The sequence below is a fragment of the Oncorhynchus kisutch genome, linkage group LG18, assembly GCF_002021735.2.
Source record: "Oncorhynchus kisutch isolate 150728-3 linkage group LG18, Okis_V2, whole genome shotgun sequence".
Lineage (NCBI taxonomy): Eukaryota > Metazoa > Chordata > Actinopteri > Salmoniformes > Salmonidae > Oncorhynchus > Oncorhynchus kisutch.
The window spans coordinates 41,920,353-41,947,970 of NC_034191.2; the positions used below are offsets into that span (position 1 = coordinate 41,920,353).

General features: G+C 44.6%; 1 protein-coding gene across 3 annotated transcripts; it reads left to right on the forward strand.

The window, feature by feature from the left end:
- Positions 1–7,701: 7,701 nt before the first annotated feature.
- On the forward strand, positions 7,702–27,551 carry LOC109908894 (sodium channel subunit beta-4). Of its 3 annotated transcripts, none has more exons than XM_020507664.2 (6): positions 7,702–8,503; positions 24,490–24,653; positions 24,874–25,093; positions 26,059–26,188; positions 26,544–26,610; positions 26,908–27,551. In XM_020507664.2, the coding sequence occupies exons 1-5, from the start codon at positions 8,410–8,412 to the stop codon at positions 26,590–26,592; spliced, it is 657 nt and encodes a 218-aa protein (XP_020363253.1). In that variant the 5' UTR covers positions 7,702–8,409; the 3' UTR covers positions 26,593–26,610; positions 26,908–27,551. The 3 variants fall into 3 exon arrangements, with proteins under 3 accessions (XP_020363253.1, XP_020363251.1, XP_020363254.1); XM_020507662.1 differs by lacking the exon at positions 26,544–26,610 and having other exon boundaries at positions 7,702–7,924; positions 8,316–8,503; XM_020507665.2 differs by having other exon boundaries at positions 26,913–27,009.
- The last annotated feature ends 67 nt before the right edge of the window (positions 27,552–27,618 follow it).

A 27,618-nucleotide genomic window follows, 5' to 3' on the forward strand; every position in this document is an offset into this window, starting at 1 on the left:
AAAGTATTTTGCCATGAGTGCACTACTTGAATCAGTCAAAACTTCTAAATAGCCGTCAGTAAATCTGGTCTCAGAATATAGAATTAGGAAGAGCCTAGCCAAGCTACATTATTCATTCGTTTCTCTATTGGGATCTTAACTGCATTACATAACAAACAATACAACTAATTCCTCCAGCTCTTAAGTCATCAGCCCATTGGAGTTATTCTCGCTTTCTCTTTCCTCCGCTCCCTTAAAACACCTCTCAATTCCGGGAAATCCTGATCAAAAGAAATAAAGCTTATCTGAAATCGGACTCCATCTCTAAAAATCTATATTTAGTTCCCGGTTGTCATGCGGATTATAAAAGACATTCCTCAGCAGAACTGGGTCTGATGAGAGCCACATATTGAATAATAAGCCCAATGGTGAGTTTAAATGATTGTTTTCACAAACTGACAAATATACTGTATGCACTTTTTGGTCTCAGACAAAAGTACTATTTCTGTGAAAGGTTAGATAGAATAGTTTCAAAACCACTCTTGATGAATATTAATAACACGGAGCATCACTAAATGTAAACAAATTTGAAACAAAATGAAATAGTTATGAACTTACCTTAACATGCAACAACATGACGGTTGTTTCTCAGTGCTAAACAAGATTGGTCTTATTTACTTGGAAAACTCCATGTTGTGGCCTATTGATAGGTTCAGCTCCGTTGTGCATAACTCTGTCTGGTTTGTCCATTCACTATTGACCATGAAAATAGCCAACCCCACATGAGTCCTTGCCTCCTCTTTCCCAGAGTACCAAGGTTTTGGGCAAGTCTGAGGAAGCCTCCCTAGAGAACATGGTGGTGGATGCTGGAACTCTGTCGGGCTGAGGATACATCCCTGCTGGACCCCAGCCATTTAACACAGTCATCTGACTGCAAAACCAGCAACCTGGACTTCCAAACACCTCAGAATGATATTGTTAACTGCTTTAAAACAAACACATCAGTGCGTCTTTACTTGTCTATTTTGACGATTGTGGTGTTGTCAAATTGTTAGTAGGTTAGCCGTCAATGCACATAATATCTTACCCATCACAAGCATAAAAGCTTGACTCCGCCATGATGACATGCCAACAATTAATGGTAAATCCTGTCTCGCAAAAAAAGTTGTCTACAGAGGACTCCCCAAAATGCATTGTGTCCATGCAAAGATTGCGGCCAATTGTAACGGATCATGTCCATCAGAAAAACAAGCTGTGACTCTTACAACCCAGATGTTTTAATGTAGTGCCGTACCAAGATAGACAAAACATGTTGATCCTGGCATCAATCAGGCACCAATCAGATTTGTACGTCATTCAAATCATCAGATGTTTGGGTCAATGTTTGTCCCAAAAAATGTCATCGGTAAACATTTTTCACGCTGGCGTCTTACAGTAGCCCATCAAAATCACGGGGTTATTGAATCTCTGACATACTGTACTCCATTTCCTTACAACAGTCATACTGACTCCAACTTCTAAATACACCAACGAGAACACCGCAGTCCATCTCACTGAACAGTACGTTTGCGAAGCTCTTAGCAGACATACACTTCAGTCTCACTTGAGACCCGGTCTTCAATTATGGATGCCACAAACAGAGGTTATTGGCTGAATGTAGTTTGCGTACACTATAGTAATAGCACTCCGTGCAAACTCTTACTCTCCCACATAGAAGCACACCACACAGTGCTGAAAATGAAGACACTGAAGTTATCGTGGAGCCGTCACCTGAGAGGATTCAGTTTACAATTGCTTACCGAATACAGACAAATACAAAGTTGAATGTATCGTGTATTTTACGACGATGATTCTTAAAATATTGTAGCCGGTGTAGCAAACCACACTTGTTCTGAAATATAGATTTTTGTTGTTGTTGTTGCCTCACTCACGACATGATACTACAGTAAACTGCAGTAAAACAAGGCATGCCTCCATCAGAACTTACAGGTACACACAGTATTAGTTCTTACACAATGATGTCACTGCCAGCCATTACACAAGAACATATCATTTGGACAAACTACCTCCTCAACCTGTCGCTATTTTATTTTACTCCACACGTACAGCAATCCCCCATACACACACACGTTGGATTACCATCCCCCGATGCAAAACACTGAACATACACGAGGATAACTATAATTAGGTATGTGTGGCCACAACCTTTCACCAGAGTCCTGACGTAGCGGTTCAAACCTTCAGACAGGACGGTCACTCACCTTGTCACGGCCCCCGTGGCAAAGAAATAAAACCGACTCACTGTCAACAGATGACTCCTCACACGCAAAACAACGAGTGAAAGAAGGAACAAAAATGACAACTTACGGCCCACCCTATCCCCATCCATGTCCTCGCATGTAGGCCTTGCTCTGAGCACTGTACCTTCACCGGTTTGCTATGAGCAAGAGAGAGTGTGTGTGATAGAGAGAGCGTGTGTGATAGAGAGAGTGTGTGTGATAGAGAGAGCGTGGGGGAGAAGCGGAGGGAGGGAGGTGAGGGAGGGAGGCTCTGTCCTCCATGCCTTTCTTTGTCTCCTTGAGTTCTTACTGGGATGGCTAAGGTCACATTCTTACATCTCAGGTAGATGAGGCTCGAGGCACCATTTTACCTTCTCAAAGGGAGGGGATACAGTGAAGGCAGAGACCCAAAGGGAAGGAATGATAGAACGAGAGAGACTAAGGCGAGTGAATGCTAGGTCAGTGCTGAGCATTCTGTATGAGTAAATGTCTCTGAAGACTTTTCCCTCCTCTGTCTCCCCTCCAGCTGTCTTCCAATGCTGTCCTCCCTCCCTCGCTTCCCCTCCCCTCTCCTCCCCTCTGCATCCCTCTGCATCCCTCTGCTGCCCAACCCTCCTCTACTCTCTCATGCTGCCAAAGAGTGCTGCTTCATCATGCTCCCCTCAGTTGCAGTAGCACAGGGAAACGGTCACTTTCTTGTCCCTCCCACCACTTCATGTTGTTCCGTTCGTAGATTTACAGACAGTAGTTTCACAGGATCGCTATGGTTCCCTCTCCTCAGCACCCATAGCTCTCCTTTTTGGTCTGTCTTCTTTCTCGTACTCCATAGGGCTCCCTTGTGTGCTTCAGAAATCCAAATTGTCTGTTTGTTCCGTTTAAGTGCAGCGACAGCGCTCAGTGAGTTCAGAACCCCGTGTAGTCGGCGTTGTTTTGCTTGCTGCTAGTCATGAGCGCTATAGCTACTAGGGCATGTATCATCCACTGTAACCACTCTCTTCACTGTCCGTTCCCCCAAATATCCTCTTTTCATTTATACTCTATCCCCCTTCCACCCCCCCCCCCCCCCCCCGCCACACGCCATGGTCTCACCTATCCCGTCTCGACTGTCCGACTCCCCTCCCTCCTTCTCTTCCTCTCTCCCCTATCCCATCTCTCTCTCAGTTGCTAGCAGTCACACCCGCACTACTTCCTCGGCCCAGCCCCATACTGCAGAGTACATTATGGGAATTGCTTTCTTGCCCCCCCCCCCCCCCCCTTCCTCAACTAACACACATAATCACATAATGCTGCAATATGTATCCCAAGGTCACATCTTCCTGAACTCAGAAGGACTGCATGTGTGTTTGTGTCGGTGTGTGTGCGTGCGTGCTGGCTTTGTCTACATGCACGTGTGCACGTATGATTTATGTGTGTGTGTGGTGGGAAGGTGCCAAATCCTAAATCTATCCAAACCGCCTGGAACATGTCACTATCAAACCACTCATACAGCTCCTCACGGCCGTTGTCAGCTAAAACTATTACATTATGGTGAATGAGGTGGTTTTATTAGAACGGAACAATGAATAATTCAAGTCGATGATCCACTGCTGATTTGCTAATGCAATGTGTTATATGAGGAGTGTACTGGAATGTGGAGAGCATTGAAGTGTTTCCACGATATAGAATTCAATTAACACACACAAACACAGTTATATGAATTATTGCTGTGATTCTGCTCTGTTATTGGACTGTGCCTGGCAAGGTTTTTCCTATATATTAATAATAGAAATATTGATTTACAAAAAAAGGATGGAGTCACCTTCCCCGGGAGACCCCTGCATTGCGTGCCGCACACACATGCACGAACGCATACACGCAAGCACACTCACAAACGCACACACACTTTCCCTGCCAGGGTGACAGCTGTTCTCAGTTCAAGGTTGACATCATGTTGAATGACAAGCATAAATCACCTCACATAGAACAGCTCTCTCTCACACACACACACACACACAGACACACACACACACACACACACACACACACACACACACACACACACACACACACACACACACACACACACACACGCACACACACACACGTTTACACATTCAAGAGTATTGGTTGGAAGGACTGAATTGGAGTGTACAGTATGGGAGTGTCTTTATCAAAGTGCCGATGTTCTGCTACAATATTGCTCCTCATTTACATAACCATTGACCCTTGCCCCTTGCCCCTCTGGATTCTGTCACGTGAACCCTCATAGGTCAATTACAGTGACACTTATTAGGGGGTCTCTGTACCTCTCACCTTGCAGCACCCCTCATCTCCACACCCCTCTCACACCCCTACACACCAACATAGTTCCCCCCCAGGCATCAAGCGCCCACCGCCTTGGGAATGGGTCACCCGACACCTACTCCCACTCAACCGGTGACAGGGGGTGGAGGCCACGCTTTCAGGGCCCTCAATCATATGGGTGATAGGGTAGGGTGGGGGTGGGGGTGTGAGAGAGGCAGAGAGCGAGGCGTGGTCAGTCAAGTTCAAAGCAAAATGTACAGGACATTCTGTACGTGCACACAGGAATCAATCACCGTGATTGTGATTACGATAGCCTTTCTTTAAACTTTGGTTATTTTAGTGGTATTTTCAGATTTTCGTCATTATTTGGAGAGTTTGTTGATAGAGTGAAACGCATTTGTGATAAAGTACGATCAATGTTGCTGCAGAAACAGCAGATGCGACAGAGATGTTTTAGCAGTGCTATAAAGACCCATACAATCTGAACGTGTATCAATGACGGCATGTTACTATGCATGCACGCGCATCAAATATCTGGCGTGGCATCTGATCTGGCAGTCGACCTCAATGACTTCACTGGTTACAACCTGCGTTGCAGGAATCCCTCGGATTTAAATCTCTCCGAGAGAAAAAATGAACTGTCCTTGTTTGAAATCCAACTGGATTGAACATGAACTGATGGAACGGTACAAGGAATTAGACGAGTCATGGAGACAAGACATGGCAAATCTGACCATATTTCTAGATTTAGCTTACAAGCTAAATCTAAAGCAGGAAGTACCAGTGACTCACTCAATATGGACGCTACAGGACTGTTTTGCTAGTCCAGACTGGAATACATTTCAGAATTCATCCAATGGCATTGAGGAGTATTCTACCTCAGTCACCGGCTTCATCAATAAGTGCATCGATGATGTCATCCCCACAGTGACCGTATGTACATTTCCCAACCAGAAACCATGGATTACAGGCAACATCTGCACCCAGCTAAAGGCTAGAGTTGCCACTTTCAAGGAGTGGGACACTAATCCACACGTCTATAAGAATTCCCGATATGCCCTCTTATGAACAATCAAACAGTCTAAGCATCAGTACAGGACTAAGATTGAATCGTACTACACCAGCTCTGATGCTGGTTGGATGTGGCAGGGGTTGAAATATATTACAGACTACAAAGGGAAACACGGCCGCGAGCTGCCCAGTGACGCGAGCCTAACAGACGAGTTAAATGCCTTTTATGCTCGCTTCGAGGCAAGCAACACTTATGCATGCATGAGAGCCCCAGCTCCAGACGACTGTGTGCTTACACTCTCCATAGCCGATGTGAGCAAGACCTTTAAATAGGTCAAGATTCACAAAGCCGTGGGGCCAGACCGATTACCAGGATGTGTACTCAAAGCATGGGCGGACCAACTGGCAAGTGTTTTCACTGACATTTTCAACCTCTCCCTGACAGAGTCTGTAATACCTACATGTTTCAAACAGACCACCATAGTCCCTGTGCCCAAGAAAGCAAAGGTAACCTGCCTGAATGATTACCACACAGTAGCCATGAAGTGCTTTGAAAGGCTGGTCATGGCTCACATCAACACCATCATGCCAGAAACCCTAGACCCACTCCAATTCGAATACCGCCCCAACAGATCCATAGATGACGCAATCTCAATCGCACTCCACACTGTGAGAATGATGTTCATTGGATACAGGTCAGCGTTCAACACCATAGTGCCCACAAAGCTCATCACTAAGCTGAGGACCCTGGGACTAAACACCTCCCTCTGCAACTGGATCCTGGACTTCCTGACTGGCTGTCCCCAGGTGGTAAGGGTAGGCAACAACACATCTGCCACGCTGATCCTGAACAATGGGGCTCCTCAGGGGTGCGTGCTTAGCCTCTTCAAGTACTCCCTGTTCACCCACGACTGCGTGACCAAGCATGACTCCAACACCATCATTAAATTTGCACAACAGTGGTAGGCCTGATCACCGTCAACACTGAGACAGCCTATGGGGAGTAGGTCAGAGACCTGGCAGTGTGGTGCCAAAACAACAACTTCTCCCTCAATGTGATCAAGACAAAGGAGCTGACCGTGGACTATAGGAAAAGGAGGGCCGAACAGGCCCCCATTAACATTGACAGGGCTCAACTGGAGCAGATGAAAAGTTTTAAGTTCCTTCGTGTCCACATCAGCAATGTCAAAACACACCAAGACAGTTGTGAAACCTTTTCCCCTTCAGGAGAATGAAAATATTTGTCATGGGTCCCTAGATCCTCAAAAGGTTCTACAGCTGCATCATTGAGAGCTTCCTGACCGGATGCATCACTGCCTGGCATGGCAACTGTTCGGCATCTGACCGTAAGGTGCTACAGAGGGTAGTGTGTATGGCCCAGTACATCACCGGGGCCAAGCTTCTTGACATCCAGGACCTATATACTAGGCGATGTCAGAGAATGGCCCAAAAATAGACTGTTCTCTCTGCTAGCACATGGCAATGGAACCGGAGTACAGGACCAAAAGGCTCCTTAACAGCTTCTACCCCCAAGCCATAAGACTGTTGAACAATTAGTCAAATGGTCACCCCCCCACCCCTTTGTTTTTGTCTATGCATTATCACTACACAGTACCTCAACTAACCTGTACCCCCCCACATTGGCTCGGTACCAGTACCCCCTGTATATAGCCTCGTTATTGTTATGTCATTTTCTTGTTACTTTTTGATTTGATTTGATTTCTTATTTAAATGTTCTGTTTAGAAATATTACAATTTTGAAATGTGACTTTAGTAACAATATTTTCTTAACTCTATTTCTTGAACTTTATTGTTGATTAAGTGCTTGTACGCATTTCACGGTAAGGTCTACACCCGTTGTATTCGTCGCATGTGACAAATACAATTTGATTTGATTTGATCCAGGATGGAGGTGGGTATAGATGGCAGAGTACCCAGAGAAACCTTCCTAAACCTGGTCACGGGTGCAGTGGTAGACAGGGTGGATTCCAGGACCCTCCAGTGCAGGGCTGAACCCAGCACTGTGTGTGAGATAGCCCCCAAATGCAATCAGCCTGAAGGCCCCCCCTTCTACTCCTCCCCTCTCCCCTCCGTCCCCCTCCCCTCTTTCCCTCTCGCTCTCTCGCTCTGTCCTCCATGACTCTTCTGCAGTGGCTCCCCCTCCCCACTCATTCGTCCCTGTGCCGGCTAGGGAGACACATACTGCCTGCCTGCTGCCTGCAGCATTTGTGCCTGAGCTCCAGGCTCTGCTGTCCCCTCCGCTCCCTCCCCCCACATGCAGCTCTCCATCAGAGGGAACGATGACATCCTCTCTCCCCTGACTGCCTCCGACTGCTCCACAGCTCTGCGGTGCAGACGCTCGCTCTCTCTGAGTGAGTTTTTTCCCTCCCCTCTGCCTGGTCTAGCTCTCAGGCTGTGGGATTCAGTGGATAATCAGTGTGTCGGCGAGCAAGAGTGAGGGACTGAAGCAAAGAGAGAGAGAGAGAAAGCCTGGATCAGGTGCAGCAGCCTTGACTTCGTCTGTCTCTTTCTGTCTGTTTTCTGCCTGGCACATACAGAAGTGTAGACAGAACTCATAATTCAGCAATTAGCCTTCCTTCCTCCTCCTCTGGGACTCATCGCAAAGAAGGAGAGAAGAGGAGGGAGACACTCATCGCAGGACTTTGCAGAGTGACAAGTATTTTTTATTTTTTTTTGCTCGCTCTGCGTCCTACTTTGCCCTACCCCTTCCCTCTATCCCACCCGCACCCCTGCTTGCTCCAGCCAACACACACCCGCACACCCAGAGTGCGTATCCAGGGGCAGACAGACAGATAAACAGACGGACGGACAGATAAACAGACGGACGCAGTAGGATATGGAGTCCAAAGGAAGCGGCAGGTTCTCTATGTCCAGGTGTTTGAGCTCAGGAGACACCATCCACGCCAGTGTTGTCGTCACACTTCTGCTCGGTGAGTCCAAGAGCTGACTTTATACTGCAATTTTTCCTCTCCTCTCCTTAACCCTCTCTCTCTCTCTCTCTCTAACTCTCTCTTGCTCTCTCTCTCTCTCTGCACCCGTCTTCCTCCATCTACCCCTGGGGTGCCAGCCAAATCACTACAGTTCCTGCCGAGCTTGCAGAAATGTGTCCGACGCCGGCAGACAGGGTTGCATACTTATTGCTTGTAAGCCATGGGGTTTATTTGGATACATGGCTCCTGCTTTTCTATATTGGAAGACTCTGAGTCGTGTGTTTTAGCCACGCCGGGGCAGCGAGTGCTGGTTCTTTCTATTTTACAGTTCACTAAGAGAGTGAGTGGAGGGCATCAATTTTAGCTATCCTTGCGTAGATTCTGAGTCATTAAGAAGATGCTGGTAACAATGGATCCTGTTTAGGGAAAGTGGAATTATGGGCACTGCCAATGGACCTGCCAAGTCAATGAGTATGATCATGTCCAATATGTAAATCTTTTGCCATGCTTTAGGGGGGAATGGAGAGAATGATCCATGGGACAAGACAATATACATCTAGATGAGGCAGTGGGATGGAAGATGTCATGTGAGGAACACAGTTTAGTTGTCAAAAGATAGCCCTTTACACTGTCTTCCCATCAGAGGATCTAGTGATGCAGATTCTACTGCACACTTCATTCTGCCACGCTACATTTACACATGCCACTTAATCAGGGACATATTTAACTCATACAGCTGATGAGATGAATTGTAAGGTGTTAATACAGGGAGGGAAGTGTATCGGAATGTACGGAGGAATATCATGTTTTGTATTTATAGATTTTGGGGAAAACATATTTAATATAGAAATAGAAAATAGAAAAAGTGATAATGAGCAGGTTAGATCAATAACTACTCAAAATCGCAGAATATCCGTGCATTATCATTCTCCGCAGTCTTCTTCCTGCTATGCTATGTTTTGTACAGACTAGTGTGACCACTAAGAATGGTCCAATAACCACATGGTACCCTACATTTAAATATCTGGGTGATATCTGGGTGACAAATTGCTGTAGTATATATATTAGCTTTGTAGTAGAATACCTGACAGACAGATATTGTATCATATTCCATATTGTTTTAACATATAGTGCTGTATAATGCACAATAACACAGTATAGTTACTCAAGCTTTAGACAAACTATGCCCTATGTATTGGAGAATCCACACAGGATCACGTCAGTTTGCTATCGCTAATTGTTAGCACGTACTGTAATATGCACACAATTATTCGTGGGATAACTTAAGACTCCTCAGCATCTTTTGAGGTGAGTGCCTTTTTGGCACAGATGCCAATCCAGCATCAAATAAGAACAAGATCACACAAAACATCTTAAAACATGTTTACGAGTCTAAATTAGCATACGATTCTAAAGAGGCCGACACAGCAGAGAGCTACCGATAATAAATAGGCTTTTTTCATATTTCTTTGAATTGGAATCTGACATGATATTAGATTAACACATACCTGATAAGTAGCATATCTTGCCTGTGTGTATCACTTGGCCAGTTGTCTCTGGATTCTTTGCCAGGCGACTCATCCTTGGCTCTGCGTCAAGGTGAAGTACAGGTATTTTTTCTACAGCTGGGGAGCGAAGGGTTAATATGCATGCTCATATAAGCGTACAGTATAAGCGTACAGTGGAGGGTTTAACCTCCAATAAAATGAGTGGGGTTCACATATCGACCAACCAGGCCTAAGACAAGCCAACACCCCCTCGAGACATCCATCAGAGACACCGGAAGGATCTTTAATGTTGCTGTAACGTTTGTGCGACCAAAATGTCCCCATAGAAAGGCCCGGCAGTTATATCATTAGATCCTATGGTCGTTCTACATTAGCAGAGTTGAGACTATTAGACTACAGTATGAGAGATGTTAGCTGTGAGACTTGTACTTCACATCAAGTGATGGACAGAAGGTCAGGGAATTACGATATTTTAGTTGCACATTAGGATGTAGTCAGGCAAACACCCAATATAAGGCTTAAAGATGCAATCTCAAACGTTGGTATAATTTCAGCCAGTAGTTTTGAAAGTGGTGCTCACGAGCCAAATGAGGACCCCATTTTTTTGTATACTACGTCATCCAATTCTGTAGTATGTTATTCATTTGGTACGATATGCTACCTGCTGCATTTTCAACAAAGAAAATATTGCAATTTGTATGATAGGTTACAAATCCAATTCGTACTATATGTTACAAATTTGTTGTGCTTAAAGATGCAATATGTAACTTTCTGAGTAACCTGACCAAATGTACATACAAATGCGAAATACAGTGGATATATCTGTCATTCTCATTGAAAGAAAGTCTAAGAAGTGGTAGATCTGTTCTGTGTGCACTATTTCTATGCTCCTCATTCTAAAGTTTCATAATTGAGTCTTTTACATTTGGTTTTGTACATCAGCTTCAAACAGCTGAAAATGAAATATTTTGGGGTTATTGAAACTATAGGTTACACCGGTTTAGATAGTACAATGATTCTCTACATTCTGAATTCTTATTCTGTTACATAAACTGAAATTAAGCAAACTATTTGATTTTTCTTTTTGCAACCAGGAAATGGCAGAGCAATTTCTGCACCTTTACTAAGGGCTGTGCAGTCCTGATGAAAGACCAAGCCCCTTCTCGTCTGTTTGTGCTTGAAGTGAGTGAGCAGGCGTGAAATGGCCAACATTTGTTCTGGCATTATTCATCTATTTTTCCTGTAAGTCTAATGGAGGAAAACTACTTGTACGAAACACAGGAACTCTCACCCTCAGCAAGACAAATGGGTAATCAACGTAGGGGAGATTGGGCTAAGTTGAGACTTCTTTACTATGTCAAGTAAATATAGTATTCTTTGTAACAAAGATATCTACATATATTTCAGGGCGTTGTGTATCCCTGGAAATCATCAGAATTTATGTAAACATAACAGTTTTGAAAACATAGCTTGTCCAAAAAAAAGTGGTCTCTTGGCACAATGGAGTAAGTTAAGCATAGGGACAGGACAAGTTGATCTGCCTTGGGGTAAGTGGGTGTTGGTGTCCTGTGACAGTGAGTGATGGTGCTGGTAGGTCAAAGTTGAATTCATGGAATGGGGGAATGGTATATTGTATATCTTAAATGTACGCCTACATTCATATATAGATCTCTCTGTTCAATATCACGTACCCTTCCATTTATTGACCAGTTGTCTGGGACAGGGATGTTGTTTCAATGTACATATTCATAGGCAAGTAGTCAAGGCTTCTAAGCCCATCCGACTGGGCACACACTGGATGAATCAACGTTGTTTCCATGTCATTTCAATGACATTAAGTTGAACCATCGTGGATTTGAGGACTGTGCTCAGTGGGATGAAACTGGTCTGCAAAATTCTTGATATGTTTAGCAAGCTCAGACTCCATGTTAGCAGATGGGATGGCGTATCGCTGCAGAATGCTGGTTAAGTGTGCCTTGAATTCTAAATAAATCCCTGACAGTGTCACCAGCAAAGCACCCCCACACCAATATATTTTGATTCGTTTAACACTCTTTTGGTTATTCCATTATTCCATATGTGTTATTTCATAGTTTTGATGTCTTCACTATTATTCTACAATGTAGAAAAACCCTTGAATGAGTAGGTGTGTCCAAACTTTTGACTGGTATTTGTGCATATTTTTTCATTTTTTTCAATGTACTTCTTCGGTGTCATTCAGTCTATTTTTTCATCATGTGTTGCTGCTTCAAAGGACTTCTTCCCTCCTCTTGTTTCCTTGGCTGTTCTCTCATGAACCTCAAGGGGGGCTAAACCACTACTTGTTTTACATGTGGATGCACAGGGCATGATGGTGTCTACTCTGTAACAATAAAACATGCATCTTGAGTTCATGTGCATAACACATTGGAAAAATACTATGCATATTATGCATAGAACTGACTAACTGTAACTATCATTTGTATGGGGTATGTGGCCATTAGCTCAACTTACCCCAAGGCAAACATTTTGACCATATTAACCCACACAGCTGTGCTCTTTCATGCTTGATTTCGGACCTCCTCTTGTAGCTTATAGAGACCCCGGCTGATGCATAAAACAATCTTAAAACAACCTACTTTGGTTAAGATACAGTACTCGCATCCTAGAACCTATGACACAGTGCACTCATTTGAGTTTGTGACAGACTGAAAAAAAGCTTTTATCTCCAGGCCATTCAGACTGGTACCACTCGGGACTCTACCCAGCACCTTAGAGACTCATTTAACACGGGTGGTTTTAATACTGTTTACAAACTGTTCTACCCACTTCATATGTATATACTGTATTCTGGTCAAGGCACATCCCATATAACTACTGCTGTGCACACCTTTTCTATTCATATACGGTCTATACATACCATCATATACATATATATTTATATTCCGGACTCTGGCATTGCTCATATTGATATTTCTTAATTAATATATATATATATATATATATATATATATATATATATATATATATATATATATATATATATATATAACTTTGACCATTACCAAGGCATTGAACTGCTGGAGGGGTAGTGATGCTTTATCTGTTGGATATGTGCTGTTTAGCTAAAAATACAGATGATTTTAAGCCGTTTAAGTCATGTACACACACATGACATGCTATAAATACCCATGGTGTATAGAGTCATGACTTAACTTTAACATTCATCTGTTTATTTATATAATCAACAACTATGTTTCATTTTTACCTGATTAAAATGATCATGTAACAATTAACTCATTCGGATTTGGGGCACCACGAGAACGGTTCTTTAAAGAGTTACCATCGCCAAAATGAAATTCTAAAAGGTCTTTACCTATCAATCTATAAACAGTCAACGTATTAATCATAACCTCGTATCACACCATCATTCGGAACAGTCATAACCTCCTTGCATTTGCAAAAACCCTTACTATGATTCAGTACTACACAAATTGGTTTAATAATTTATTTACTAGCTAATTAAATGGTAACACAGGATAAACATACACACTTAATATGTTAAAAAGGTCCCTAGTGGAATAACACAACATGGGTGCTTGTTACAAAAGAGATGGAGGGGGGTGGGGGGTGGGGGCAGAGAGGGACAATGACACTTAACATTGGTACATTTAGAAATTACTCTCACTTACAGTAATCATATACTTTGCACACGAACCACCGCCCTCTTTGGGTAAGAAATCATGAATGTATTTACATGAAATGTCTTGGTTTTCTGGATTTCTCTCAGCGGACAGGGCCGCCTTGGAAAGGGAGTTGGACCTTTTCGCTTATAAGGCTCTGATTGTTCAAAATGGTTCTGGCAAGTTTCATACTGTTGTCCTTTTTTATAGTTGTCTGTTATCCGGTGACTTGTCATGTAGTCCTGAACAGAAATACAGAGTTTATTTTCCTTCCATTCGCTCCTTGAGTTGCTGCTTTGAAGATAGACTAACCAGCCAGGTTGATGGTAGAGTAATACACTGGTTTGAGTAGAGTAGTAGGATGGTCCTACTTAAATTTGCTTTGGTATTTACATTACTTAGGGCAGCTAATCAGCTGCACCAGTGATTGTCCTGGAGGTGAGTTTATCATCTCTACCTCGTGTTGAGATTCAAAGTTTAGACCCCTTTAAACGTGCAGCTGCAGCTTGACGTCTCTCTGGTCTGGTATGTTCATGTCTTTACCCATCATTTATTCAGTTTGTTCGAAAAGGGCGGTTCCCGTCAGGCTGACATGCTCTCTGACCTCACTTGTGAGCATGACTTGTCACTTGCAAAGTTTAAATAAAACAATATCTCTTATAGCTCCTCAAATCACATCCCTCTCTTAACAAAAAGCACTTTCATAATGGTTCATATTACATGTACAACACATAGGATGGAGACTTCGTACACGCAGTGGGTATACTTTCCAAGTTACAGTATTTCCTTTGTAACATGTTTAATGACATCACAAAATAACAAGCAAAATTACATTTGTTTTCTATAGATCGCCTTTGGCCATTTCCCACATTCTATATTAGAAATATTGTTCCACTATGAGCTTCTGAACGTGTTAGCGTTTCGGAGGGAAAAGTCTCTTGTAACAAAGGAGATTCCTGTGGTGAATATTGGGGAGGGAGACCTGAATCTTCTCTTCTTGATTTACAACAGGACCTGAGTCATGTTGCGGGTGAGAGGGGGTCTCTGATTGAAGTTATTAATTGCAAACTTGATCTGACCTATTTGGATTCTCATGGACAGTCATGACAATAGACCCCTGAGATAATAAATTGGCATGCCATGCCTTTGGAGGTCAACACTTTGACCATGTTTAATGGTGTAGCATTTGACTTTAATGGTGTAGCATTTTATTAAACCTTTATTTAACTAGGCAAATCAGTTATGAACACATTCTTAATTACAATGACGACCTACCAAAAGGCAAAAGGCCTCCTGCGGGGACGGGGGATAACATGACAACACAGCATAGTTGTAACACAACATGACAACAACTTGACAAAACACACATCACGGCAAGAGAGACACCACAACACTACATAAAGAGAGCCCTAAGACAACAACATAGCATGGCAGCAACACATGACAACACAGCATGGTAGCAACACAACATGACAACAACATGACAAAACACACATCACGGCAAGAGAGACACCACAACCCTACATAAAGAGAGCCCTAAGTTAACAACATAGCATGGCAGCAACACATGACAACACAGCGTGTTAGCAACACAACATGACAACAACATGACAAAACACACATCACGGCAAGAGAGACACCACAACACTACATAAGGAGAGCCCTAAGACAACAACATAGCATGGCAGCAACACATGACAACACAGCGTGGTAGCAACACAACATGACAACAACATGACAAAACACACATCACGGCAAGAGAGACACCACAACAGTGCACAAATAGAGACCTAAGACAACAACATAGCATGGCAGCAACACATGAAAACACAGCGTGGTAGCAACACAACAAGACAACAACACAGGGGGGTCCTTCTCTCTTCCTAGCTGAACCTGTCCTCTTAGCCACACTATAAATAAAGGGTATGGCCTTTTTCAGAGGTTATTTGGTATGGCTTGTGATGTTGGCTTGTTATGTTGTAAACAGAGATGGCATTGGGAAGAAATCCATTTCCTGCAAATCCACCACAACACATCCCATTCATTGTGGATGTGATGCTAAAGCCTTTAGGCATACTATTATTTATCATGTATGACGTAAACACTTAGCTCAGCAGAAGTAGACGAAGTGGCTGGGACCAAGGAGAGGAGATCATGTATTATTGTCAGAGTGTGAATGGGATTAGAGGGATGCCCCTGTCTCCCTCTGGCTCGATTACCTGACCAACAGTCTGGTCTCAGAGACACCAACACCGTATGCTTGGTCACTAGTTGAGATTTAGTTGACTCTTTGACCTTTTACCATGAACGTGTTTGTCTCCAGTAACAAAGTTCAACTTTGCCTTTTTAATGTCCAGACGGTCTTATTCTTCAAACGTGTGTGTGTGTGTGTGTGTGTGTGTGTGTGTGAGTGCGTGAGTGCAATCTGTACGTTAACACGGGTGTGTAGATTTGTGTTTGCATGTAAAGTGCTGCGGCACGTGCACTTAATTATCACCGTGTGTGTTATGGATGGGGCACACTGTCCTGGTTATGAGCACACTGTCCTGGTTATGAGCACACTGTCCTGGTTATGAGCACATTGTCCTGGTTATGAGCACACTGTCCTGGTTATGAGCACACTGTCCTGGTTATGAGCACATTGTCCTGGTTATGAGCACACTGTCCTGGTTATGAGCACACTGTCCTGGTTATGGGCACACTGTCCTGGTTATGAGCACACTGTCCTGGTTATGAGCACACTGTCCTGGTTATGGGCACACTGTCGTGGTTATGAGCACACTGTCCTGGTTATGGGCACACTGTCCTGGTTATGAGCACACTGTCCTGGTTATGAGCTGGTGACATCCTGTTGATCCACAGATTAGTCTGGACTGAGCCACAATCATGGGGAGGGCCGGCAGCACCAGCTGCCCTGGTGTTCATAACCATACTCGTCTTAAGCTGGTCTGTGCCCCTGCCAATACCAGCACCCACAGCCCGGGCTGATGTCATTTCCTCTTCAGACACGCGCCACTCTTTCAGGCCGAATAGTTATTACAGCCCGGCCAATATCGTAAGAATTCCCCCTTCCCCCACTCGCAGAAACACATGTGCACACACACAAGCAGGCAAGCACACACACACACACACAAACACACCCAGAGTGAGAGCGAGAGACACACAGTTTTGAATGTCATCAACCCTCACCCACATACAGATCTACTGATCTACTCCCCAGAGCTACATAACTCCACTGGCCACACACGGACACTCAGCACTCCTCCCCTGTGTGCAATTACTGCACCGTGCTGACGGCCTGTACATAGCAACGTGTTGTAATACTAACACTATGCACTGGCGACATTAATCTACATGGATTGTAACATGTAATGATATAGACTCCTTGCTGTGGTCCGTGGTTGTAATGTTAGACTGAAAAACTGCAGTGGCATTTGTTTTTGAATTGCACACCTGCTGAAGTGATGGTTTGAATTGCTGTACTAAAATCATAGGTGGTTGGGCCATGGTTGGGCCATTTAGATTTACTGCAGGTGTAATGGGGTGCGTACTGGCGGCAGAGAAGTCAGGCGCAGGAGAGCGGAAACTGGTTCACAACGGTGTCGTTTAATCAACATAAAACCACCGTCAACAGAACAACACATGAAATGGGTCAAACAAAACCCGGTAATCACCAGCATACCGTGCATAAGCACTACAAGAAACAATTCCAGACAAGGACATAGGGGGGAACAGAGGGTTAAATACACAACATGTGATTGATGGAATTGGAGCCAGGTGTGATAGAAGACAAGACAAAACCAATGGAGAAATGAAAAGTGAATCGGCGATGGCTAGAAAGCCGGTGACGCCGAACGCCGCCCGAACAAGGAGAGGGACCAACTTCGGCGGAAGCCGTGACAGGAGGATTGTGTCTGTCAAGGTTATGAGGGAATGTTTGATGACATCATGAATTAAGGTACCTTGGGAGAATAGGGTTGATTAGGAAAAAATGAAAACTAGGACTGCATCAGCGTTTTTCTTGGATATTTCCTAAAAAAAAAACAGTCCAAATGAACCAGAAAGCAAGTTCCGTTTTTTATTTTGTACGAAATGTACGTTCTAGTAAATCGTCCAGAGATTTCCCATATAGGTTGCAAGGGAAATGAGTTATGGCTGTAAATTGAGAGCCTAAATACAACACATGGAAAGTTTACACCAAAAGGTCAGCGCTGAGGAGTTGATTGTTTTAATGAATTCTCATCCCCTGGGTTGGAGGATACTTGCTCTGGTACGTGGGTCTAATGTGGACTTGAATTCTTGTGTGTTCCTGTTTTCAAATAAGTTGAAAGATGCCTCACACAGTCTGTAATAGTCCCCCTGCAATTGGAAACAATTTCAAAAGATAATGACTAAGGGCTGATGTGCTCAACAAAAACTTGTAGGAAAATGATCTCCGTCTTTGGCATCCCAGGCCATTATGCTCCGCTTTCAGTGTTTTATCGTTACGTTAGACCACAGGTAAAGGTAGACAATAGTTCAAAATCCGCCAAGACTCACATATACTGGGAAAAGAAGATGCCGTCTTTCAGAGAAATCCAAATTCTGTTCTGTTCTAATAGGGGTCCGTTGTCATTATGTGGTGTTGCTGTTGAGGTGAGTCGTGTTCTCTTGAGAGGGTTGGAGGGTTCAGCTAAAATGACACTGGATACCTCTAGCATATGCGTGTTTCCATGTTTGTTCGTTTTTTTCCCTCCAAAACAGCCTTTCCTTGGCTTTCTCCAGTGTAGCTGAAGCAACGTTACTGAAGTGTCAAAGATCCCAGCCACCCCAGTCATAGACTGTTCTCTCTACCACCGCATGGCAAACGGTACCGGAGTTCCAAGTCTAGATCAAAAAGGCTTCTCAACAGTTTTTGCCCCCAAGCCATAAGACTCCTGAACAGGTAATCAAATGGCTACCAGGACTATTTGCATTGTGTGCCCCCCCCACTTTAACCATATCTACATGTACATACTACCTCAATCAGCCTGACTAACCGGTGTCTGTATGTAGCCTCGTTACTTTTATAGCCTGTCTTTTTACTGTTGTTTTATTTCTTTACTCACCTAATACCTTTTTTGCACTATTGGTTAGAGCCTGTAAGTCGGCATTTCACTGTTGTATTCGGCGCACGTGACAAATAAACATTGATTTGATTTGATTTGACAGCGATCCAAGAAGGAACAATGTCTTCCACTCTGCACTGTGGTTTGGTGTGCTGTAGCTGAGAGAGCAGTGTGCCTGTAAGAGGGCCAGAGAGACAGAGAGAGAGGCCTGCTGCACAGGCTGCGTGTACTTACTGAACTTCAGTCTCACTTTCACGTCTATGGAGTGACTCACGGGTGACTCACGGGCTGTTTGACTGTGTTATAAAACCCTCCTGATGCATTTCCATATGCAATAGAGGGACCTACATCTGTAGTCACCAAGTGGAGGGCTCATGGGACCAGATGGATAACCAAGCGCCAGGCTAAGGCCACGTGGCCACTAGTAAACGCACACGGAGAGGAAGATGGAGGAAGAGAAATTGAATGAGAGAAGGGTCAACTCAGTGAAGAGGTAGGAACGTGAAGAGGGGTGGAGAGAATACAGAAATAGATGTATTTTGCCAGAGCTTGGTTACATTAGGAGCTCCCATGAAAGAAGGGATGAGTTAAAGTTTGAGTGGAAATAGAGAGTCTTCCCCAATGTCTGACGCAGCCTGTAGAGACAAGTGGTGGCGGGCCTGTAATGAAGAGGAGAGAGAGACGAGAGGAGAGGGGAGAGCCAAGGGCAGATTAATTATTAACCAACTCTTGAGTTTTTAGTGCAATGAAGGGATGTACAGGGCAGGGGTGAGGAGAGGAGGAATAGTTAGCGAGAGATTCTGAGTGATGGTGGGACAGAGGTAAAAGAGGCAGGGGCGGCGGAATGGTTTAGATAAGGAAGAGAGAGACAGGGACGGAGGGGGAGTAAAGACTACACAACTAAGAACGATAGAAGGGAGATAGCTAAGTAACTGGAGGGCTGTGTTCTTTCTGTTATTTGTTTTCTGTTCTTTCTGAAATGCATCACTCCAACGACCACTTCCTGGGTTCTGGTACAGGCAGTTCAGATGGGGATGTTTTGAAGAAGGGTGCCCTTTCTCTGTTCCCAACTCCCTTGGAATAGAAATTACAACAGCAGTTTGAATGGAGCATCTGACAGGGAGTTCCAGGCCAGCAGTCACTTTACATTAGTGATCAATCCCCGGACGAGATGAAAATGGCAAAAGGATGAGATTAGGAATATAATCCAGCCTTGTCCCCACACAAACCACTGTCTCTGTCGCTCATTTTAGGATCATAACTGATCTAACTTTAGCGACTGGTGTATCCCCTTGGTCATCGGATGTGTGTGTTTCTGTGTGTTTGGGGGGGTTTGAGGACAGCTGTTCTTGATTTAATCTGAGATTAGCATGAGATATCACAGCTGTGATGCATTCACAAGGGCCACTAAAGGAGTCAGGAGAGGACAGGGAGACTGCCAGTTTGGGTTGCTAGTCTAGACAGATGTAGTTTAGAGGACAAACAAGTAAACACCTCACAGAGACGCAGACAGGTAGGTTTAAGAATTTAGGCACACACACACACACACACACACATGCTTAAAAATGTGCTGAGTCGTGAAATGAGCAGTGCGATAGACACTAGCTCTTAAACTACAAGGCAAATATCATGTATCAGGTGCGCAGAACCGTTCTTCATTCACTGGATATTACAGTGTTGTACAACAGTAATGTAAAACTCTCAGACTACGGTAACAGCAGTGTCACCACAATTGTACGTTGACTGTGTCAACAGAACAAACAGTCTGCCGAGTCACAGCTAATCGACGAGGAGTCAAGCCTTCGCAGTAAACACACCGGTCCAACGGCAGCCTGTTTCTCTCTCTCTCTCTCTTTCTGTCTCTCTCTCTCTTAGAGGCAACGATTGTGTTGTGTGTGTGTGTGTGTGTCTGTGTGTGGGTGGGTATGTGTGTGTGTTCGTCTGGGCATGTGTGACAAAGTGATTGGAGGTAATATATTTGCCAGGCAGCAGGCAGGCAGTCGAGGCTGGCGAGCAAATGGGTGTTTCTTTAATTAAAACCACTGAGAGATTAGTTCTGTCCTGCCCTCCTGGGACCCACAACACACACACACACGTGACTGACCGGTCATGCTCTTCCCAACCGAGCTAGCCCAGCACTGCTGGCATCATACAGCTTAGAGTGTCGGCCAAACGCTTTGCCTCAGTGCCCTTGAGCCCCCTTGGGCCAAAACCAACACCACCACAAAACAGTTGCCTATAAATTGTGTAAAGATGAGGAGTGGATGAGCAGAGAGAGCAAGGGAGAAGGAGGCAGAGCGAGTATTTTTGAGCTGCTGCAGCATTACTCTGCTGCATTACAGAGAGAGCGTGAGCGAAATGGATGGAGGGAGGGATAAATTGCGGCGCAGAAGAGGGAAGTGTGCGTGCGTGCAAGGGTTTGTGTGTACCATATGCCTATGCTCGTGCATCCCTAGAAATGGGTAAGGGAGATAACCCGGGAAGGCAAAATTGAAATAATGCAAAATAGAGAGCTTGGATTGTTTTGCAGGGACCCCTCGCTCCTTCTGCTTCCCTCAGTCAGTTCCCTCTCTTTGCTGAACTGTGATTGATGCTTAGCGTCTGTCATTCTCAACACTGTCATTCTCAGCCCAGTAAAAAGAACAATGTGTCAAGATCTGACAGTGGATTGAGTGGGTATAAACTATATGCCAATAGCGCCAACTAGCCCCCTAGGTGGAATTCACACCATATTGATTACACAATGCCAATTACAGGGTTAGATTTCAGATGCAATATAAACATGACCGAGACTATTTGGACTGAAGTGGCTAGAGGCTAGGGACTAGGGACAAGGAGCTAGGTGTCATGTCCGTTGCAAGGAGGAGACCAATGCGCAGCGTGGTAAGAGTACATTCTTAATTTATTAAACAAATGCAACACTGAACAAACTAACAAAAGTGAAGCTATACAAGACGAGTGCTGACAGGCAACTACACATAGACAAGAACCCACAAAATACCCAAGGGAATATGGCTACCTAAATATGGTCCCCAATCAGAGACAATGATAAACAGCTGCCTCTGATTGGGAACCAATTCAGGCCACCATAGACATACAATAAACCTAGACTTACAAGAAACACTAGATATACAAAACCCCTAGACAAGACAAACTAACATACCCACCCTAGTCACAGATTGGTAACAGATAATTCTGTTCCAATTTCAGATTTGAAAAGCAGGGAAGTAGACCAAGATGTTATACCCTCAATTGTTTTCTAAGTTGTTGGCAAAGTGGTCAAAGTAGATGATTTGTGTCAAACGTTGCATTGCCATTGAATGGAATGTCGAAAGTGATGATGTCACAATGGGGCCGTTAGAATGTTGAGGAAATCTCTTGAAAGTGGACGGAGGACAAAAAAAAAGACAAAAAGTTTCATAGTTTAAAAAGTATGAAATATATCAAGAAGTTGGATACAAGTGTAATGAATACTCAGGGAGAAAAATGTGTAGATTCACACGCAGAGCGCGGCAGATGTTTATTAAGCCTTCGCAGAAGGCCGGAATCGTGGTCGCAGGCAATGATCAAACACAGGCAGGCAATGGTCAAACACAGGCAGGCAGTCAAACACAAATAGCTGATGAAACTAGGTGAGAAACGAACACAGGTGAAATCAAATGTGTTCTGGCTTCGTTCCAGAACAGGTTGACTAGGAAAAGAAAAGCAGAACCTTACAACAAGCAACTCAGTCCAGACCAGTCTGCATGTTTTAAAGTTTGAATGACACGTTCTAGCTTAGATGGCGTGAGAGGAGTAGCATGCTAAAGAAAAATGATAAGAAGAAGAAGTACGTTGAAGATTTTAAGTGGGAACTCTTGCTTCGCAAGCCCCATGAACTAGCTGAAACAAGCCGTCTGCGTTCACGTTTCGAGTCATTTCTGCTAGCTGTCTGACCGACCAGAGTAACAACAATACACAGCCTTTTGCGTTTTTCCTCGTGGCGTTGCCAACCCACTAGCCTGGGTACCAGTCTGTTTCTGCTAACATTCCAGTCCTTGCGTCTCATATGCCATGTTTGGAGTGGAATGTTTACAGAAACAGACTGGTACCCAGGCTACCAACCCACCTGTCTATTGGACGAAATTATTTTCATTGATTCGTCATTTCAATTATTTTGGAAAGGGTAATGTTTTATTTCATTTTCACTTTATGCTTATGGTAACGCAGGGGCTAGGCTGAGCTGAGCTAAGCTGAGGTAATTAGCTGATTGGATTGCTTGGTTCTCCTGATCTGATCTATTGCCATGTTGTGCAAGGCTAGTGGGACTGCAGTACTATAGTCTTCAGTCATTTACCGTCCAGAAAATACTCACTCGTACCAGGGTTGGTAACAGGCCCACCCATACACTCGGCACACACACTCACTATTTCTTTCCCAGAATGAAATATTGAGATGGGATTCGAGAGGATTTAAAAATAGCCCCTGTGCAGTCCTCCCAGCGCTTGACGCCAAGCCGCGTGGTGAGAATACCACCGCCCGCCATGCTGCAGCGTGCTGCACTGCATGGCCCACAGGACCAGACAGAAAACAACCTGCCGCTTCTCTCTCTCTATCTTTCTCTCTTTCCTCCTCCACTCTCCCTCTTTGTCTCTCCCCCTCTCTCTCTCTCTCTCTCTCTCTCTCTGTCCCTCCTCCTGCTCACTCCCACACACACGCATTTCCTCATTTCCTCTTTCAACCTTCCGTCTCTCACTCGCTCTCCCATGAAAACATGTTTGAGTAGGTTACTTGATTTGGATGCAGTAGAATGCAGAGGACTCAAATATTTTGGAGACCACGCGGGTGCTTTGACTGGGGGAGGCATGATGACTTATCATGGGCACACACTCAAACACACACACGCACACTCAAACACACGCGCGCACACACACACGCACACACTCACACGCACACACACAAACGCAGGTCTATGTTAAGCAGGTCTATGTTGGCCTAGGTTGACCAGCCAGGTCACCCGTGATACAAGTCAGTATTTGACGTCCATCCATGTCTGAGGACGTCAGGTGATGGCATATAAACCGACCACTAGGGGGCAACGGTGAGCGCTGTTACCTTCAAGTAGGTTTCGGTTTTGCTAGAGCGTTGTGGGCGGTGATAACAGATTGGTGTACACATCTGCCTCTTATTCCAAAGGTTGAGATCCAGCAATAAAAACTATCTCATTCCTTAACCCTTAACCCTTGACCATTAACCCTTCCTTAACCCTAAGCCTCATTCCTTAACCCTTGATTTCAGAGTTAATGCCTAAACTTCACCTTAAACAACTTCGAAATTTGACTTTTGAGGAACATCGGTGAATATATCATTCTGACGTGAGACTGTGAGAGCTTGTTGAGGTTGACTGCGTGTGTGTGCTGTGCCCCAGTGCCAGCTCCTTGGGTAAGTGATGATAGTAACAACAATTTAACAGCCAGGCCTCTATAAAAATAGCCAGAGATAAGAGAAGACGGTAATGCAAGCTACTGCTGCTGGTGAAAAACAAATGATGTCCTCACACTTTCCCTTCCTTGTTCTCTCTTTCTCCCTCTGTAGAGAATTTACATTTCTGTCTTCCAGTCTGCCACATCATTGGATCCCAAATTGTTTACTTACAAATCTAATCATATTCTCTCTCTCTCTCTCTCTCTCTTTCTCTCTCTTTCTCTTTCTCTCTCTTCTTCCTTCCCTCCCACCTCCGTCCTTTCCAGGGGTATGGTGTGCTTCAGCGCTGGAGGTTTCAGTGGGGAAGGTGCCCTTCATGGAGGCAATGAACGGTAGCACGGTGCTGTTACCATGCACCTACTCCAGCTGCATCGGCATCAAGAACCTCTACTTCAACTGGCAATACAACGACAACGGCACCTTCATGAAGGCAAGACACTGACCTAGAGGAGTTAACTCCATCACTAACACCCCCTCAGTGAGTAACTTGACCTCCCGCTCATATCTCAACACCTCTCCCCCTCACCTCTGTTCTCCACCTCGTTCCCCCTCTCCTTCTCCCTCCTCTTCTCCCCCTCCCTCTCCCACCTCTTCTCCTCCTCTTCCTCCCCTTCTCCCCTCTCCCTCTCCCCCTCCCTATTCCTCTCCAGCTGTGTGAGGGAGTGATCCCCATAGAAGGTGTGGAACCCCGGGTGCAGGTGTACCACGAGCGGATAGAGTTTGTGGGCAGCAGTAAGCACAACAACATCTCCATCCTGCTGTTCAACGTGACCTTCGAGGACGAGGGAGAGTACACCTGTTTCGCCCGGAATCCCAAGGAGAAGCATCGCAACCATAGCGCCATCTTCACCCTGTTCGTGGTGGATGAGTGTAAGGCACTGCACCCTCCCTTGACTGCATACAAGATACTCACTGACGACATGTTCATAATTTAGGTTTAGGCCACCCGGTCACCAGTCGTTTTGATGCCTTCAGGTGGAAGTAGAGGCAAATATCTGATTCCTTTGTCATATGTGTCTAAGTTTCACATTGTATAATTAGGCAATGAGGCACGAGGGGGTGTGGTTTATGGCCGCGGCTAAGGGTTGTTCTTAGGCACGATGCATCGTGGAGTGCCTGGACACAGCCCTTAGCCGTGGTATATTGGCCATATATCACAAACCCCCAAGGTGCCTTATTGCTGTTAGAAACTGGTTACCAACGTAATTCGAGCAGTAAAAATAAATGTTTTGTCATACCCGTGGTATACGGTCTGATATACCACGGCCGTCGGGATAATCAGCATTCAGGACTGGAACTACATAGTTTATAATTAAGCAATAAGGCATGAGGAGGTGGGGTATGTTCTTAGGGCTGTTCTTACGCACGACGCAACGCTCGAGCCTCCCAGCATATAATGGCTCAAGAATACCCTGATATCAGTTCCATGGTCAAGTGTTATGTTGCAGCATGATCTATGTGTTGTTTTTATACACTAGAATACATTTCTTGGAAGTAAAAGCTATATGGAAATGTATCATGTCTCTTCATGAGCGGATCAATCGATCACCGAGCTCTGTGGTTGTGAGACTGACCACACCATCTCTATCCTTCCACCCTTCTCTCTCTTCGTTGCCTGGTAAAAGATGTTTGCTGGTTGGTTTTTCTTCAATGTTTACAGATTCACCTTTGACCTAATGTCAAAGATCTGCGTCAAGTTACTTCTTCATCTTCTCCTAGAAGGTACGCCTGGCTCTCATTATAGGGAAACAGCTGAGTGCTATTCTTATAGAACCCTCTCTTCCTCTCACCATCCCATTCCTCCCTCCCTTCCGCCCTCTCTCTTGTCTCCCCAGTGAAAGTGGTTGACAATACCGTAACCACCATCATCGTGTCTGTCGTGGGCGGGGTCATTGGCTTGATCGTCGTTGTCATGGTGACAAAGACTGTGGTGCTCCTCATCCTAAAAAAGTCTGCAGAGAAGAAGTAAGTGATGACAACTCAGTTGCATAAGTGATGACAACTCAGTTGCATAAGTGATGACAACTCAGTTGCATAAGTGATGTCAACTCAGGTGCATAAGTGATGTCAACTCAGGTGCATAAGTGATGGCAGAGTATACAGTTAGTATGTATTATGTGAGTGTGTGCAGCTGAAAAAATAAATAATACATTTCAGATACAGAGATAGCGCACACAGGCTGGGAGCAGCACAGGAGCAGCCACAGAGTGGCGCCCGTTGAGCTGTTTGGGAGTTAACTGCCTTGCTCAAGGGCATCTGAGATATTAATGCCAGCAACCCTCTGGTTGCCAGCTCACCCCCTTCACATTTTTCCCGTCAGCGCTGGGATTCGAACCGACAGCTCTTCGGCTACCACCTCCCCCCTTTGAAACTGTCATGGAACATTGGTATGCATGCCTTTATCAACATTTCTTTACTTGCCTTTTGTTTTTCACACTGACTCTGACCTCTCTCTCTCTCTCTCTCTCTCTCTCTGTCTCCCTCTCTCTCTCTCCCTCTCTCTCTCTCTCTCTCTCTCTCTCCTCTCTCTCTCTCCCCTCTCTCTCTCTCTCTCTCTCTCTCTCTCTCTCTCTCTCTCTCTCTCTCTCTCTCTCTCTCTCTCTCTCTCTCTCTCTCTCTCTCTCTCTCTCTCTCTCTCTCTCTCTCTCTCTCTCTCTCTCTCTCTCTCTCTCTCTCTCTCTCAGTAAAGAGTGCCTTGTGAGCTCAGGACAGGACAACACAGACAATGAACTCAACGCAGCCAAAGCGGACAACAAAGCCACACCGAAGGCATGAAACATATACACCTGTGTATATGTACATACAGTATATGTCTGTACATGTACACATGCAAATATATTGCACAGACATAGAAAGAAAGCTATTATCAATGGACTGTTTTGTCTTTATCTAATGACACAAGTATAACATGAACCAATGTGAAATCATATGTCATATGTCATATGTGCTTGAGATTTGGGGAACATGATAGGTGATCAGGGCTGGATCAGACACACTCCAATGACACACCTTATGTATTGTGTATTCAGATTGGGGTTTAATTGCAGCATTTATCTGAATCAGCTCCAAGTCTATTTAATGTACAAACATTTCTGGAATCAACATCGACGTCTCACCAGTTACTCATTCATGTTCACGGCGTAAAAACGGCCGATTGACGTTTATTGGGATGAATCTTGTCATGGGGGCAGAGCTGAGCATTTTCTGCTAGATTCAAGGTTAGGATTTATATAGAAGGTTAACAGTGTAATTACGGTCAGGGTTAAGGTCAGGTTTAAACCAGAGGAGGCTGGTGGGAGGAGCTATAGGAGGACCTGCTCATTGTAATGGCTGGAATGGAATTGATGGGACGGATTAGAACGTGGTTTCCATATGTGTTTTGATACCTTTCCATT